The following is a 19,579-nucleotide window of genomic DNA, read 5'->3' on the forward strand; positions in this document are numbered from 1 at the left end:
CAAAATAAACCTCCCAAAGAGTGTACTAAAGTTGTTTGCAGAAACAGTCTAAAAAGAAACTCATTTTAGCTGTGCGTGACGTGCTGAAAACAAATACGATGATGAGGCCTTTACGTTCTGTGGCTTTAACTGCAGTCTCCATGCATGCTGTCTCTGCACTTTGAATACTTAAGTAGCAGATGTTCTTTTTTTTTCATGGTGCAGAGGATTCATTGCTCACAATATCCTTAGATAAAGCATACAGTCACTGAATTCAACATGACCTCTTGAAAGGAATGACAAAAGTACTGCTGTCATAAATATGCCTCGTGTCTGGGAGTAGACATGCAGAGACAGTCAGGCTTTGACTGCTTGATGTTTGCTCATTAAGTCTGAAAACAAGAACTGTTTGAACACTAACAAACATAAGACAGACTGGAAGTAACTAGATAGTTGAGCGTCTATGTGCTTACATTTTTTTTTTTTATGCAATTTTTAATTTACATGCTTCTCAGATTAACTAAAAAATGTAGTTAAATCCAGTTAATCTTCACAGTTTGAATTCCTACTGTCTCACTAAGTTTTCTCAAGTTTCACTAAATGTAAACATCCCTCACTGTAACATCTGGCACAAAACTTAATTATTCTTTAGGTCAGTACGAGTCAAATACCAGAGAAGAAATAAGGTGTCGTGGCCAACATCTCAGATTGAAGGGATAGTTCACCCAAAAATGAAAATTCTCTCATCATTTAGTCACCCTCATGCCATCCCAGATGTGTATGACTTACTTTCTTCTGCTGAACACAAACAAAGATTTTTAGAAGAATATTTCAGCTCTCTAGTTCCTTACAATGCATGTGAATGGTGGCCCGAACTTTGAAGCTCGCATTAAAAGTAATCCATACTATCCATATTATTAATCTTCAGAATTGATATGATAGGTGTGGGTGAGAAAAAGATAAATATTTAAGTCCTTTTTTACTATAAACCACCTCCACCTTTGACCAGCCCCCAACAGTAGATGGAGTGGTGGTGGCGTAGTGGGCTAAAGCACATAACTGTTAATCAGAAGGTTGCTGGTTCGATCCCCACAGCCACCACCATTGTGTCGTTGAGCAAGGCACTTAACTCCAGGTTGCTCCGGGGGAATTGTCCCTGTAATAAGGGCACTGTAAGTCGCTTTGGATAAAAGCGTCTGGCAAATGCATAAATGTAAATGCATAAACGTAGATGGCTGTTTGCATGAAAAATTTGAATCAGCAAAAAAATTAAAGATTGTTGTAAAGTGAAGTTGGAGATTTATAGTAAAATACTTTATTATTACTCTTTCACATCTACAGTATTATAGTGATTCTGTAGACATGGATTAAACCACTGAAGTACTTTTATGCTCCCTTTATATGCTTTTTCAAGCTTCAACGTTCTGGCCACCATTCATTTTCATTGTATGGACCTACAGAGCTAAGATTTTCTTCTAAAATCTTAATTTGTGTTTTGAAAAAAGAAAGAAAGTCATACACTTATGAGATGGCATGAGGGTGAGTGATAAGAAAATTGTCATTTTTGTGTGAACTATTCCTTTCATCTAAATTAGGCCTAAATTAATCAATGATCACTTTTAATAAGGATAATCAGGCCCTCCAGAGGAAGGTTAGTGACTTGTCAGACATCCTTTACCCCGTTTACATTTGATGTTAAGGGTGTATTTACACTTGGTCACTTAATATGTTTTTACTGATCGGATTGCTATCCGATTAAATAAGCACATTTCATTCACTCTTGGCCACATCAGTGTGTCTCCGCCAAACAGATATAAATCTGATCTTCAATCCCCAGCGGAATATGCAAATAAAATGGAGTTCACTTCTGTGATTATGCTAATGCCAGGCCACAAATTTAAAAGATGTGATTTATTTGATTCCAATTGACTTTGCCAAATACGCTTGTGTGTCTGCACATGTAGGCGCTGTGTGTTTTTCCACTCGGGGCTTGTTGTACATAAGATATGTCCATTCACATCAAATGCGCTCATTGTCTGTGTTTGCTTTGTCAGTGATCTATAGTGTCTGTCAGACCTCAGTCTGGTTTAGGCATATATTGTCTGTCAGACCGCAGTCTGGTTTAGGCATATAGTGTCTGTCAGACCGCAGTCTGGTTTAGCCATATAGTGTCTGTCAGACCTCAGTCTGGTTTAGCCATATAGTGTCTGTCAGACCTCAGTCTGGTTTAGGTATATAGTGTCTGTCAGACCTCAGTCTGGTTTAGGTATATAGTGTCTGTCAGACCTCAGTCTGGTTTAGCCATATAGTGTCTGTCAGACCTCAGTCTGGTTTAGGCATATAGTGTCTGTCAGACCTCAGTCTGGTTTAGGCATATAGTGTCTGTCAGACCGCAGTCTGGTTTAGCCATATAGTGTCTGTCAGACCTCAGTCTGGTTTTGCCATATAGTGTCTGTCAGACCTCAGTCTGGTTTAGGCATATAGTGTCTGTCAGACCTCAGTCTGGTTTAGGTATATAGTGTCTGTCAGACCGCAGTCTGGTTTAGCCATATAGTGTCTGTCAGACCGCAGTCTGGTTTAGCCATATAGTGTCTGTCAGACCGCAGTCTGGTTTAGCCATATAGTGTCTGTCAGACCTCAGTCTGGTTTAGCCATATAGTGTCTGTCAGACCTCAGTCTGGTTTAGGTATATAGTGTCTGTCAGATCTCAGTCTGGTTTAGCCATATAGTGTCTGTCAGACCTCAGCCTGGTTTAGCCATATAGTGTCTGTCAGATCTCAGTCTGGTTTAGGTATATAGTGTCTGTCAGACCTCAGTCTGGTTTAGCCATATAGTGTCTGTCAGACCTCAGTCTGGTTTAGCCATATAGTGTCTGTCAGACCTCAGTCTGGTTTAGGTATATAGTGTCTGTCAGACCTCAGTCTGGTTTAGCCATATAGTGTCTGTCAGACCTCAGTCTGGTTTAGGCATATAGTGTCTGTCAGACCTCAGTCTGGTTTAGGCATATAGTGTCTGTCAGACCTCAGTCTGGTTTAGGCATATAGTGTCTGTCAGACCGCAGTCTGGTTTAGCCATATAGTGTCTGTCAGACCTCAGTCTGGTTTTGCCATATAGTGTCTGTCAGACCTCAGTCTGGTTTAGGCATATAGTGTCTGTCAGACCTCAGTCTGGTTTAGGTATATAGTGTCTGTCAGACCTCAGTCTGGTTTAGCCATATAGTGTCTGTCAGATCTCAGTCTGGTTTAGCCATATAGTGTCTGTCAGACCTCAGTCTGGTTTAGCCATATAGTGTCTGTCAGACCTCAGTCTGGTTTAGGCATATAGTGTCTGTCAGACCTCAGTCTGGTTTAGGTATATAGTGTCTGTCAGATCTCAGTCTGGTTTAGCCATATAGTGTCTGTCAGACCTCAGCCTGGTTTAGCCATATAGTGTCTGTCAGACCTCAGCCTGGTTTAGCCATATAGTGTCTGTCAGATCTCAGTCTGGTTTAGGTAGATAGTGTCTGTCAGACCTCAGTCTGGTTTAGGTATATAGTGTCTGTCAGATCTCAGTCTGGTTTGGGTATATAGTGTCTGTCAGACCTCAGTCTGGTTTAGCCATATAGTGTCTGTCAGATCTCAGTCTGGTTTGGGCATATAGTGTCTGTCAGACCTCAGTCTGGTTTAGGCATATAGTGTCTGTCAGACCTCAGTCTGGTTTAGGCATATAGTGTCTGTCAGACCTCAGTCTGGTTTAGGCATATAGTGTCTGTCAGACCTCAGTCTGGTTTAGGCATATAGTGTCTGTCAGACCTCAGTCTGGTTTAGGCATATAGTGTCTGTCAGACCTCAGTCTGGTTTAGCCATATAGTGTCTGTCAGACCTCAGTCTGGTTTAGCCATATAGTGTCTGTCAGATCTCAGTCTGGTTTAGCCATTTAGTGTCTGTCAGACCTCAGTCTGGTTTAGCCATATAGTGTCTGTCAGACCTCAGTCTGGTTTAGGCATATAGTGTCTGTCAGATCTCAGTCTGGTTTAGCCATTTAGTGTCTGTCAGATCTCAGTCTGGTTAAGCCATATAGTGTCTGTCAGATCTCAGTCTGGTTTAGGTAGATAGTGTCTGTCAGACATCAGTCTGGTTTTGAAAGGCAGTTGTCACAACAACACCACCTGCCTGCAGTGTAGACACATACAACAAGAACAGTCACTTTGATGTATGTAAAGGAGTGAAGGACAGATTTCATCTTATTTTGGCAAAGCAGAATCACATCCATAACATCTTAGTTAGGCCAAAATAATTTTGTAATTTTTTTATTGTTATCTCTGTCTTGTTGCTGTATTTTATTGTTTGTGCACTGGAAGCTCCTGTCACCAAGACACATTCCTTGTATGTGTAAGCATACTTGGCAATAAAGCTGATTCTGATTCTGATTCTGACCACTCTGATTGACCAATATCTCAGCAACAACAGTGAAATTGCATATTCAGAAAGGCGTGCCACCCTAATCCATCTGACTGAGCTGAGCTGGTACACCTTTATCAGCACAGAAAACTTTGAAATCTGAGCCTTAAAAGTTGTTTTGGAATGAGTGTTATATCTTTAAAAAAATCATACCATAATACAATAATCACTTAATGTCGGCTCCAACTCAAAACGATTTCTAATATTTTGTTATGTAACAAAATATTAGTGTTTGCTTATTTTAAATCTTTTAAACCTCATCCTAGTGGAATGCAAGTTATTTTATATAAGCTTACTAACTCACACCATGCTGTGTATTTCAATGTCATTTCTCTTTTCCCCTCTTGTTTCTTTCTGTGTTAATAAAATGGCCACTCTAAGGACTCTTCTCTCCTAAATGAAATTCTTCATGCGCTCGCTAAAGCGAAATCCTCCCCCAGTGAGCTGGACCAAGTAAGTATCATACCGGCACGGGTCTGATGGGATGGGCATCCCCCATGGCCGCATGTCTGGGCCGCACATGTCCTCCTCCCCTGTTCCCCATGCCTCGTCGGTGCGATTTGCTCCAAGAATAGGGGGACTCATGTATCATTGCACTCCATTCATTTGGGTTCACCTCATGGGTTTGATGTTAACATTGGTCACAGTGTTATTAATGGGATATTATTAGGTCTGTCAAGATTCAGTGGCCAGCCTGTAGGTGGCATTTTCACAATGCTAAACCTCTGATTATTCAAATTCATATAACCCAAATGGGGCATTTTAATTTCTGAATGTGATAAAGCTGATAAATTGTATGAATTACAATTTTTTTTTATTTTTTATGCAACTTGTTAAAATAGCATAATTGGTTAAATATTGCACTCAAAGTCTGTTTAAACTCTATATAAATTGTGAAAATGCCAAGTTGGTGTTGTAGTTTTAACATCCCCTTTTACCCATGTATTGAGTGATAAAGATATTTAAAGGTCTTATTATACTAGAGCTGTTTGAGGAAACTTAATTTAAAAATAAAAACAAATAATGTATAATATTTAAAATAATAAATAAATAAACAGCTTTTTAAATAGTTAAAGAAAAATGTACCAGCAGGTTGTGACCTCTTTGTTCATTTTAGTGTAAAGTATAATTATACTTTTGTCTTTTATGAACCAAAACTATTATGTAAAAACTCCAAGGCTATTTACATGTTTTAAAGGTGGCAGATTCTTGTTACTATAAAGGATTTTTAGGCAGTGGTAAGAGAACTCTGAGGCAAGGAAGTTGCTGTTGTTACTTTGTGATATCAAAGCTAGATGTGGATGGGCACAGTTATCCAAGATGTTTATTGCCCAATATTTATTTTTTTTCCTTTTCTTTGAACCAAAAGCCTCTATGCCACTGAAGCATGCACAAGGATAGAATCTTCTGAAGATAACTTTTCTAATCACTGTGTATATCAAATGTTTATTCTTATGCTGCATTTCAGGGCAATATACCAATCACTACAGATTGAGCTACTGTATATATAGCCTGCTTTTACACCGTCGGTTCAGTGTTACAATGTGTGTGAGGTGACTGATGGTGCATGGGCTGCATCTGCTGGGAAAACGCTTGGGATCTGCCAAAACTGTTTCTCTGTGGGGCATCTGAATATCTCTACTGAATGAGTCCTCACTTTCAGATCTATTTTGGAATGTATTTATTTACACTTTGCTATATAGGGACCACTATCTATGAAAAGTTGGTGTGTTTATGCTGTTTTAACTCTTAGTCTATGTGGCCTTTAGACCAGATGATGAGCTCTTCTGAGTTCCTGCACTGTTGTACCATAATAAAACTGAGAGACACAAGCTTTGTAATTGATAATGTTGTTTAATGAATAATTATTTCGGATATGGATCCGGCATCACTGCATGGGCACGCACAACTGCACATGACACACTAGATTGCCATTTATCTGTTGCCGCTTGACATATTGTTAAAGATCTCACGGACTACTGGAGATGTAAGCTTTAAACACAGAGAACCCCTCTTTTCTTGCGTTAGTTCTCAGACAAAACGGAGGTCAGGACAGAAAACATTCCCCGTTAGTAAGAAATTACTTTTATACCGTTGATGTTTAGTTTTGGCGATCAATCAGTTTGTATGGACATCGAATTCCAGGAAGAATAAGTTGTCTTGACCGCTCCCTTTAAATAGATTTGACGGTCACATTAATGATGTAAAGGCATTTGCTCTGCAGGGTTAAATCGGTGAAATGCTTGATGAAACCGCGCGAGCGTAATTGCGCTTGTCGCTCCGTGTAAACTCGCGTGGTGTGATGTCGCGCTCTCTCACTGATGCGCTTTCGGGATCATTTGGAGACGCGCGCGCATCACACTCTCTTCCTCTGTGAAGTTTACGAAAATGGCCAGCATAGAGAACAAATGCAAACTTACGGATCGCTCTTATTGTGCTTTCGGTCCTTGAGAAGTTGCGATGAGCACCGCGTTTATTAACTGATTCAATGAGAAACTTGGGAAAAGAAGAGTTACGAAATTAGATGCTGAGAGTCGAGAGGTCGCTGTCCGATAGGAGAGGATGGACTGCATTTGTATTGTTACGACCAAGGTAAGCTCCAATATGCACGCGCCGCACTGATTTAAGATGGCTTGTTGGTTTTTCCAAGTAAGGGTGTTTACTTAAGGACGGCATTTCAATCGGAATCTTGTATATTATTTTTCAATAGTTGGATATATTGCTTTGCTCGTATACATGTAGCCTATTAACGCACAAGTCAGTAATTTGCATACCTTCTTATTCTGAATACTTTGAATGATTTTTAGAGTGGCTCTTTGTATAATGAAGTGAATTGTTTCTGCTCCTGTAGAAGTTTTAAGGAGAATACAGTGTGATAATCCATGTTTATAATGGTCAAAGACACATCTGCACACACATTAATTACTCTACCAAAGAATAATAATTCAATTTGATATATTTTGCTTAGTGTAGGCAACACTGTAAAAATAATCTGGCAGCTGTGGTTGCCTGAATAATAATGTAGAAAATAGTTAAAATGTAAAGCACTTTACAAAAACTACCTGTACATTTTACAGTTTAAAATGGTTGTAATTTACACGCTGGCACTGTAAAAAAAAAAAAAAAAAAAAGAAAATCTGTTACATTTACAGTAAAAAAAAAATTATAAATTGAAAACTGAAACTGTAAAAATCTGTTTTCTTTATAAGGTAGTTGTTAATCACCATAGTAACTACAGGAGGGCACATGATGACATGAAGTTCATCAGTAGTGGCTCTTCCAGGAGCAATGACCAATAAACGAATGTAGACAGTGCTCAGAATCACTCACACAAACACTAAACACCATCATGGTAACACGTGAGATTTAAATAATGCAGTAAACATTAACAAAATTACATCAAATATAACACAGAACACCACAGTGTACGTAACTGATATTAAAAATATGATGAAACATAACTATTCCCATAAAATATAATGAAATGTAATGGGTCACACAGGGAATTGTGGGAAAGCCAGATTACTGTTTTTTACTGTAATTTTAACAATAATGTACTGTAAAAAAAAGTACATGTACTCTCTTGTTCTTTTTACCATTAATTTTACAGGAAAACCTTTTCATATTTAAATAATGTAATTTTTACATCATTTTATTATAAAAACTACTGTATTGACTTTTAAAACATTTTACTGTATATTTTACAGTTAATATTTATTAATCAATTGACATTTTATTTCTGTAGCATTTTTACAGTATTTTACTGTTAGAATTACTGACATTTTTTTACAGTGTACCTTTGTACACTAAAATAATGCTTATAGGATAATTATAGTCCATGTACTTTTTATGTCCTTTAAACTGGCACGACTCAATCCATGCTGATCGTATAAATTATATATAGAACATTTCCAGATCTTTTCTGTAAAGCTGCTGAGACTTCCTGCCTAAAAACCTTGCAAAGCACCAGAGTCATCACATGTCTTGAGTTCTAATATCCCCAACTACCAACAGATACAATAAATAAAGCAAAAGGCATGTGTTGTACTGTAAGAATCAGAAATACAGTACCCCTAATGCGATGTGAATGCACTTCATTTACTGCAATTATCTGCCCACTTTGGTTTCTCACAGTAGTTACATTTATATAGTGTCTTATGCCATTATATATTTTCATAAAGTGCTGAACACAATGCTAAATGCTACTTTTTTGTGACTTGTTTCAAGAAGGAAAGACTGCGACAGGACATCTGGCAGATTTTATGCATGGTTTTCTTGCCCTCACTCAATAAAATAAATCGTTGGTCTAAGCTAATTTAATTATGACACACATTCCACACAATTAAATAGATTTGTCTGAAATTAATCTGGGCTAATAGAATCAGGAGGAAATTTCTTCTTGATCCAATGAGACTGCTTCATTTTGATTACATTTATTCTGTGTTTTTACTGAAAGCTATTTACTATATTTTCCAACTATATTTTAACTGCTTTTGTAAGTTACAGCTTGAAATGATTGCTTTTGAGTTCATTTACTTCAAACCAACTTTTCTTTAAGATACACGTTTAAGGCAGTACTTTGCCACCCAATTTACATGTGGCAAACTTGGCAAAAATATAGAGAAGAAAAACAAAAATATAAAAATGATACCAAAATAAAAGACAAAAAATAAATACATTTCAAAAATAAGTAACTGACCAAATGATCAACTGACTAAATGGATTATGATCCATGTAAAATATAATTACGCTGTTTCCGAGCCAGTCCCCAGTAGGCCATAAATATTTGTTGACTTATTGTAACATGTTCTTGATGGCTTGAACCTTTGGTTAAAGTCTGTGTCCATCCAGGTTGAAAAACACTTTCTGGATTACCCCAAATGGAGATTTGACGTATTTTGCACAGCTAAGGACCAAGGTATAAATGAGCCCAAACAACATTGCTGCTGCACTACTCAAAGAGCTGAGAACTGCAACCCCTTCCATCACGACACCAATGTCTACAGGCTTAACCATTGGTTCCTCATCTTCATGTTGAACAACATAGATCAGCATTACCATCTGCTTCATGTCTTTTTGGGCACTCAGCCATCGCAGTCCTGTGTCCAGACAAACAAATGAAACATGCTTAATTTTTTGTGCTAATAAGTACACATAATATAAAATATATAAGTGAATTACTTGATCCATAAGAGAGCTGCAGTTGATTAACTTGTATTCCTTAATAGGCTTTTTATTGTCCTCATTCAAGTATCCACACAATGGTTTGAGGATGCACTCTTTTCATATGTCTATGCTGTTATTCTGTTTAGAATAATAAATCACCAAAAAGCTAGATTGATAATATGCATATTGATCTAAAGGGAACAGACATTTCTGGCATCAAAATAAATCATTTACACATTTGACATCAAAGAAGCACAAATAAAACGAATACCCATGTACATAAATCCTTATTATGTACCAACCTGGGAAATGGGTTGTATGTTGCGTCTTATGGTTTTACCGGGAACTACTCCCTTATTGTGAAACAACTTCATCCACTTGTCAGAATATTGTTCAAGTATTGCACAAAGGATTTTTGCATTTCACAAGAACTCCGCATTGATCTGTTAAAAAATAAAAAATGTAACAAAAGTCAATATTACATTGGGTATTTATGTTTTAAATCTTCAAAGTAGACTAGACCAGAATGACCATGTCATAACTTAATGTTTTAACAATCTATACCTGCTAGCTTCTGATTTCCCACACTCTTTATAAGGCCACATTCGAATTACTAGGAAAAAAAGTGTACATATCACTTACACAGTCAATTCACAGTTGATCAACCCATATCTCTATATAATAAGACTAATATAATGTTTTTATTATTAAGACAGATTTTTAATTGAAATAAATTATAAGTACGCACACATAGTATATCATATGAAAGTTTCTAATATGTAGTTTTAAACAGTGTAGTAATAAACTACTAATAAACCATGAACTTTTCTAATGCTTTTTAAAAAACATTATTCTTAAGCTTTTTAAGAACATATTACAACTTACCAAATGTAAGTGTACTAAGCATGGAACAGCTGTCCTTTATGTTCTTTTATAACCTGCCAAAAGAATCAAAGTAATAATCTTGGGATTGTCTGGACATGAAACAGAGACAAAATATTGACCAAAATACAAAGCATTTTTCAACATTTAAAGAGACATCTTCCGGTGGTTCTCCCACGTTATTGCTATGTAATGGTTAATACCTTGACCATCGCAAGGACCACATGCCAATGGAGTAGAATTCAATAACGATCACAATAATAGACATTTTTGAAAAGCACAGACACTGTATCTTTTCTCATCCAACACCTTGTGACCACACATATACACAGCATACCTAGTGGACTCGATTGTAACTGTGAGATTTAGTATAGTGATGGGAAGATTGGATCATTTTACTGACATGCATCTTTGAGTCTTGTTCAGCAAAATGATTTAATCTTTATTCAAGTCATTTCGTTAATTTGAGCAGAATTAAATAAAAATGTCAAATTTTCAATAGCCAAATCCCCGTCAACACGTCTACTTACACAAACTTTGATTATAGTCCCAATAAGGAAAAAATTATATTGCAACCAAGGACAAATTATGAGAAATGGTAAGATTGGTTCATCTCTGGAATCTTCTTGTCCGAATCGTTCGTTCATTTGTCACGTGATGCCGCTATGCAGCGTATACAGCTGTTACGTGACAAAAGAACGAACGACTCAGACCAAATGAGTTGAAAGGAGTGTTAATCATTTCTGTTTCCTGTACTACGCACAATTTTGTAATATTTTTGTGAGGGCAAAAATAGTGTAATTCAGCACTGTTTATGGCACTCAAATGCGCAGAATCCTTTTTAATAGTCGACTAGCTGGTGCAGTCACATCCTAAACTACAGTATAACTACACTTAAACCTGCCAGATACAAACCCACCGTCGCATTCGCCCGAATGACAATATCTAATGACCTGCTGAAAACAAACTATCCCGAAATAACACTTACTAAGACCACTAGACCCAAACTATTGTCATGGAAATGTTGAATTATGTAAATAATAGCAAAAAATTTCCTGCATTTTATTCCTCTTCCCAGATAGACTGCTTACCATGTGACTACTTCAAAAATGGCAATATTAAAAGTCGAATTTAAAATATAAAATTTCAAATATCTGCTTAAAGTTGATCTGTAATGGTTTTAACAAGACTTACACTTTATTGTCACTATAAAGACAAGGATGGTAAAAGATTTTGACTTGCAGTATTTCACCTGGTCTCTTGCTGTCTTTGGCACAAATTGGAAAGGGAGTCCATCGGAGCATGCGCAAAAGATGTGATTAATTGAAACCATAAAGTTTTCGTTGTTTCGACACACCTCAATTATGTTCTTTTAAGTTTCTGTTAATTTAGTTCTGATTGATTTAAAATAGCTGTGTTCATCTGATAAATTAATTTGTTTTAATTGTTTGAAAATACATCATTTATTTGTATCAAATAGAAGCCATGTTTCCGTTTTTTGAGTGCTGTTTATCTCAAGGGCCTGGCTTTCATTTATCTTCACATTCAGGGGGTTGGGTCCTGACTTTGATCTCCAGTACTCTCTCTCATAGCTGTAGGCTGAAGTGACAGCATGTTTTTCCATTATATGAGCCATTGAATCAAATAAATATAGCAAAACAATATAGGGGTTCAGTATGAATTGAATATTGTTTAATAATTAAATGTGTCCCTTTTGTTTAACTGATTTAAGCCAATAGTCATATATTTGAAAGTGTCCGCAAAGTAGGCAGCATTTTGCACAGTGTGTGTCTCGTGAGAAAAGGGTAAGTAAGAGGTGGTCATGATGGCTGAGCTAGAACAGAAACCTTTGTGAGTGTTTTCTTTTTGTTATATTATTAACTATGGTGTGCTCACATGTGGCTCATTTTTGTTTACATCTCTCAAGCGATTTTTGGAAAAGTGACCTCATAAAAGTTCCAGCAACTTTTTATTTTGACTGTAAGCTGGACCTTTTGTAGCTAAAAACGTGAGGGTGGGGACAAATTTGATTGCACTGCCTAGAGTGCAAGCTGAATGTAAGAAAAGAATCACCCTATGTATTAATCACTTCCTCATTTGCATAGCGTACACTGTACTCACAAATTGCAGATTGATGATTTCATTTCAAGTTTGTACGTTGCGCTATTTTAGCCACATTGCAGACTAAGGTTTATGAGCCCTAAATATAAACTACACAAATTACATTTCCAAGTAAACATATGAATAACCTATGAGGTTCGATTGCCAGAAATGTTGTGGATAATATCATGTAAGAGAGTGGTATTTGTGCACCTGTGAATTCTAAAGGAGTTCACATTCTTATTTCTCTTTTTACATTTCCTTCCTCTTTCTAACTTCTTGACCCCTTGTTCAGAGTGCCTGGTTGTGAGGCATCACAGAGGATGGGCTCCAGTTGTGTGCAGTGACTGCATGTTTTTCCGCATGCATGACTGCTAATGCTCATGTCTCTGGTCGGTGCCATGTCAGACTTGCCATTAAAAGCACACAGTTTTCCAAGTGTGCTGCAAATTGACCCTACCCAGTACTAGAAGGCAAAGCATAAAGAAACCCTTCCAGTATCTATCCTTGGCTTCTCTTTTGCTCTCTCTGTCCACACAAAATGGATGAAAAAAACACAGAGTTTAATTGCTCATTATATTTTGTAGAATTTTGCATCTCTTGATTCAGAGGTTTGTGTGATTTGGTTAAAGATTTCCCTCCCTAAATTGCCTAGTCACTATTGATCTGCCAGCCATTGCTACAGGCAAAAAATTCTGAGCATACTGATCATGTTAAATGACCCCTACCATCAGCATGATCCCCCTCATCAACAACTGCATCAGCAATATGTACTCTGAAACCTTTAATCAAGGCCAAAGTTTAGTCAATGCTTTTAATAAGTCTACAGGCCTATTAAACTGAGCATTACCATAGAGCTCTGTAATAAAAACTAACCAAAACCTGGCCTGAGGGATTAAACAGACACAAGTAATTCAGCTCATCTGCACTTGTTTATGTTCTGTTTAAATATTGTTCAGTAGGGCTGTGTGGGAGTCGCTATAGCGTAGCCTGAATCAAATGTCATCCACACAAATGAATGACTCATTGGCTCTGATCTGGCCGATTCTCCCCTGGGCATTACAGACTACTCTAATCACTTCCTTCAAATATACCACATCTCTTCTGACAGACAACAAAGACTACTTTTAGAGTTTTTTGATAGGAGGTCTTCAGAAATATTTGATATATTCTGATGCATATCAGAAAATAAACTTTGTACCTAAAAGTTTTTTTTTTGGACAGCCACAGAAAAACTGTGTCTTGAGAGGTCTCCCAACATAAATACATTCAAAGTAAGGCCTTGCAAACAGAGGAGGTCCCATTGATGTAATTTCCATCTGAATGCAAAGTGCTGTACAGTACCGTGCAACTGATGTCTCTCAGGTCCCTGCTGCCCATGTCATCTATATGCATGTTGATACAGAAGCCAGTATGCTGAATTATGCATTTAGTAGCTCTGAGACATCAGGGTGGAACACAATATCTCCTTATTCAAAAATACAGAGTTGGCTTTGGGGCTAACAACCTACTGATTAACTAGGTAAACCTGAATTCAGGGCTGGAAGAGTAAATATTCCAAGATACACAGTCCTGATAGAGCAGATATTTGTGTACTATCCTTCTGTGCTTCAGTTCACATGTTCATAATTAAGTGTTCTACATAGAATGTTGTAGCATCTGACTTGAAGTAAAGATAATTAAAATGTGACTCAAAACCAGAAATATTCAAATGTTATTAGACTCCATTCCATGCTGATTTGGAGCAGTAACCTTTTCTTCACATCAGCTGTTAGCCCATATGGACACACACAGCTCTCAGTGGAGACATGGCATGGTGGTTAGAGGTGTGGTTTTTGTAAAAGAAGGATAGCTCTCATTTGATAAATCCTCTCGTAATGGGTTGAATTAATCAATTAATGTATTGAGCCTACAATACTGAACCTTTTCACAATATTCTAATTTTCTGAGATTCTGAATTTGGGGTTTTCATAAGCTGTAAGCCATAATCATAAAAATTATATCAAATAAAGGCTTGAAATATCTTACTTTTCTTGTAATGAGTCTATATTATATATTAGTTTCACCTTTTAAGTTGAATTACTGAAATTAATGAACTTTTGCACGATATTCTAATTTTTCGAGTTTCACCTGTATTTTATCACCTATATGCCGATGATATTCAGATTTATTTACCGATTGGAGCTGGAGGATCAAGCCCTAATTTATCCTTGGTTGCTTGTTTACAGGAGGTGACTAATTGGTTACAGCAAAACTGCTTACAGTTAAATGCCAGCAAGTCTGAAGTCATGGTGTTTGGGACGAAGAAGGCTGTCAGCGGTTTAACCGATTTTTTAGGTATATGGGAAACATATGTGCAGCCTAAAATAAGAAATCTAGGTGTAATTTTTGACTCTGCTCTTATGTTTGACTATCAGGTTAAAAATGTGGTAAAAAATTGTTTTTATCAGTTAAGGACTATTGCTAAAATGAAATCTTTTTTTGTCTGTTCCTGATTTGGAGACAGTGATTCACGCATTTATCTCCACACGTTTGGACTACTGCAATTCTTTATATGTAGGAATTAGTCAATCTCTTATCTCAAGATTACAGTTGGTTCAAAACGCTGCAGCGAGGCTGATTGCTGGCATTAAGAAGAGGGAGCATATTACTCCTGTTCTGAAAAGACTTCATTGGCTCCCTGTGAAATATCGGATACAGTATAAGATTTTGTTATATGTTTATAAAGCTGTTCACGAATTGGCCCCGGAATATATCAAGGATTTGGTGCTAATGAACTCTAGTAGATCTCAAAGGTCTTTTAATTGTCTACTGCTCTTTGTTCCAAGAACTCGACTTAAAACTAAAGGAGATCGAGCTTTTTCAGTCGCTGGCCCTAGACTGTGGAATGCTCTTCCCCCTGATATTAGAACTGCACCGTCAGTTGATGTTTTTAAAATTCGTGTGAAAATGTATTTGTATTCTGTTTGTTTTAATTCTTGACTTTGTCATTGCATATTGTATGTATGTTTTTTCTTGTTTTTGGATGTACAGCCCTTTGGTCTACGTTGTAGTTGAAGGGGCTATATAAATAAATGAGACTTGAGACTTGAGACTAAAATTCACCCTAACCCTCTTCTGAATATGACACCATTTTCGTTGCATTATACGAGATCTGAAAACACTGTGTCTTTTTTGTTATTTTGACCAGCTGTTCTGCCAACAAATGCTCTAAATGACAATATTTTAGGGGGGAATTTGGGAGAATTGTTTTCAGTACTTTATAGAATAAAACATGTTCATTTTACTGTAACACATACCTATAAATAGTAAATCCAGAGATACTGATAATTTTGGAGTGGTCTATTCATTTCTTTCCAGAGCTGAATAAGTCACAGTTTTTTCATCATCTTAAAGGTCCTGCAAATTATAGTCCGAAGCAACATAATGTGACTGATGTTGGCTGGTCAAACACAAGCGCAACAAAACAGATCAAAATATCAATCATAGAGACGGTAGAAGCATTTTGAAGTTGCCAGAAAGTTTTGCCTTTACAAAGTACTTTGCAACCAGTTTAAATACGTTGTCCATTATAACATGATTGTTGTAACAAACTCTAGACCGCTGTCAAACGCAACTCCTTACATGCCCACAAAATGACGTTTCATCACACCTGCAGTTGCATTATGTTGCTTTGGACTATAATTTGCAGGACCTTTTAAGATGATGAAAAAACTGTACATTGCAAACAGGGTTACAAATATCAAAGAATTTCACAGTCGCTTATGTTAATGAAGGAAAAGAATACAACAGCCATATTGTTTTACTCATAGACAAAAGCTGATTATTTGTGCACAGGATAGTTACAGATGTTATAAACAGATGTGTATTACTTGTCACGTTTCTATTATGAAACATAAAAAGAAAATGAGTTGCACACGATTACTTAAAGGAAATTCTCCTGTGATACGATGTGTACATTCTGAGGTTCTGTAATCTTCGTAGAGCGTATTTGACATCTGAACCAGTTAAGAGAAGTCAGACAGCTGCTACTGGTTCCTAAAACCTTTCGCATGCAACCTCTGTCAGTGCAACTTATACAGAGATGCGACTTATGTGTGTTTTTTATTTTTTTTTACTTAACGCTATTTTGACCCGGTCAAAACTTATAGAACAGGTAATTTGAACTTATAGTCAGGTGCAACTTTATTTCCAGAAAATATGGTACATGTACCCTCTGCATTGGGAGCAGGGGGGTTGATGATGTAGTCGGATATCGCAATAATTTTTTATAAAAATATTGTGAATATTTCTTGCATATTGCAAGTGTGTGAAGAAAATCTGTGTTGCACACGAACAGTCTGTGCACTTCGTCGCTGCATGTGCCTGCAGTTGACACTAAACAGTACAACGAAGCAATCATAGTGTGCATGCATCAAACGCTTGTGTATTTACTTGCGGTCATAAGAGTATACTTTGAGTATTGTGTGTGCGATTTGATCGGGAATGCTGATAAAAGTATCCCTCATGCCTTAATTCTATTCATGCTATATCCTACTGAATACAAATGTGATCAGAGACTCACCAAGTCATATATATATTCATTGTCTTAAAGACCTCATGAAATCAAAATTGGCATTCAGCCCTTGCAAGTGAGCTTTGAGGCTATTTATAGATGGTGTTGACTTTTAGTATATATGCATTTAAAGGGATAGTTCACACAAAAATTCTATTTTTTTCAGACACACATGACTTTCTGCTGCTTAACACAAAAAAGAGAATGTCTGAGCTGTTTTTTTAGCCATACAATACCTGTGGGGAAAATTGTTTTTTTGTGGTATATTCCATAACTTCTGAAGTGGTATGATTTGTTTGGGTGAGAAACAGACGCAAATGTCCTTGTTCACTAAACCCTTGACATCTGCCCTAGCTCTCCTTGTTGCGTTCACAGCATGTTCAAAATGTATCCATATTGTAAGTGGACCTCAGGGAAAATAATACATTTACATAAGTTTGTCATGACCACTTTAAATTTTGGTTACATTTCTTCAGAAAATTTGGTCGTGTGAATGAATTTAATGCTAACAGCTCAGACATTCTTCAAAATATCTTACTTTGTATTCAGCAGAAGAAAGATAGTCAAATGGGTTTGGAATGAAACGAGGGCGAGTAAATGATGAGACTATTATTATTTCTGTATTCAGTATTTTATTTTTTTAATAGTCCTTCCAGGAAAATTATTCAAAAATATTGATCGCAAAAAGATGACGCAAAAAAAGTCTCTGTCATGTTTCTCCCAGACTAAACCACTTCTCCATCTCAAAGAGTCATTTCTGTTGTCTTCTAAAACTATTCGACATACAATGTGAAGGGACTGAAAAAAAAAGTGTTTACCAGAGGCCTGTTTTGTGTATCATTGGGGTCGAGGGGTCCTCATGTGATCCATTCGGTGAAGATGCTGGCACCTTACCTCCACAGGGACCACTGCAATGTCTTTCCTACTGGTCACAAAGTCATAGTGTGAACAAGCAATCCCCATTGTCAGCAGCATGGGGATTGATGAGAGTTCATTCTCATTGTGGTCGTCTCTCATGGCTTTGATTTGACATGTTTTAGTAGATCAGAGTTAGAAATAATAAATTGTTCTTTCTCTGCATTTTTCAAAACAAGGAAAGCATTGAATGCTCAAAATCAGGGCTAGTCAACTAGCGGCCCACAGGCCAAATACGGCCTGCTCATCTTTGTCTGGCCCTCCGACTGATTTTTGATCAAATTGTGTCTCACCATCTGAAATACCAGAGTGCTCTTTGTGCAAAATTAGGGTTCATACACATGAGCCCCAGCAATCAGCGGTGAGTTTAACAACGAAAATTAACACGTGCAACAGCATTCAGCCGTCATTAGTCATGCGGACTGGAACGCACGTTTAAGCTTTTCTGGTGATAGTTTAGTTACACTGCTTTGCTAAACATGGATCACACCATTTAGGTGAGCATTTGATAGCATCTTTTTCAATGAAATGTTTTTATAAAAAATTGCTTAGTTGTGTGGAGTGCCGTCAAATCTACTGATCATCACAGTTGTGACAGAAATGTTGTCAGCACATATGCAAATTTGGCAACAAAAGCAATTCTTATGCTAAAAAAACATTTGCTGAAAAGTTTGCTTTTATTCACCATTCTTGAAGTGTCAATTGATCGTGTGTCATCTGTTCAGGGTTTGTAGGGCTTGGAAAAAAATTATAACGTGAAACTGAATCTGCAAATATCCTGATTATATTTGGTTCTATAAAGCTGTGAGTCAGCCCTCTCAATCACGAACAGCATCAACTCAGTTTGTTATTCTTTTTCCCACTGATTAACTACACAAAATTTGGCTCCTGCACTGGCTATTGTGGGCAAATTCACAATGTTTGCTGGACAATTTTCCCCCCACTGAATAGGATGATACTTTATAGAGAAAGTGGAAGAATAGACATTTTATCTCTCTTTTTTTTTTCAAAAAGAAAATTACATTTAAATGCATTCTTATGTAAAGATGACATTTTTATATGACCATTGTTTTCATATGTGGGTTGATATTGTGAGAGGGCTTTAGCAGGTCTAAATGTTTCTCCTCCGTTTTAATAATTTGTAAACGATAACCTTAAAATTTTTATGTTTTTGTTGTTGTTTTTTTTTCCCTCAAAGTAAAGTTGATCAAAAAATTTTTGTTAGTTAAGAGTAAAAGTCATGTTTGTTTTTCAGACAAATCTTATGAAGGAAATTATGTCAATGTACAGTATACACTGTGACTTTTTTTAAAATATAAAATATGCACTGTATTAAGTTTATATATTTTTTGTACTTGCAATTAAAGTATTAGCTAAGATAAATATGGAAAAGATTTTGGCCAACGGCAAGTTTTCATCTGGATAATCTGGCCTCCGCAAGACAGTAGTTCAAGAGACCTGCTCTAAATCATTTGGACTCATTGAAATTATTGTGACCACTGATATATACGTATTGAATTAGATTTCCCATGACATCATAACA

General features: G+C 36.7%; 1 protein-coding gene across 19 annotated transcripts in view; it reads left to right on the forward strand.

Moving 5' to 3' along the window:
- Positions 1 to 19,579, forward strand: part of LOC127644650 (discs large homolog 1-like protein) — a 143,814-nt gene that overhangs the window by 19,127 nt on the left and 105,108 nt on the right. For 12 of the 19 annotated variants that reach the window (XM_052127927.1, XM_052127930.1, XM_052127932.1 and 9 more), the window contains exon 4: positions 4,800 to 4,871. The exons of the other annotated variants lie outside the window; for them this stretch is intronic. In XM_052127927.1, coding sequence (XP_051983887.1) covers positions 4,800 to 4,871 — 72 coding nt within the window. The remainder of the gene's footprint in view (positions 1 to 4,799; positions 4,872 to 19,579) is intronic. 19 annotated transcript variants of the gene reach the window in all.

Source organism: Xyrauchen texanus, chromosome 6, assembly GCF_025860055.1.
Source record: "Xyrauchen texanus isolate HMW12.3.18 chromosome 6, RBS_HiC_50CHRs, whole genome shotgun sequence".
NCBI lineage: Eukaryota > Metazoa > Chordata > Actinopteri > Cypriniformes > Catostomidae > Xyrauchen > Xyrauchen texanus.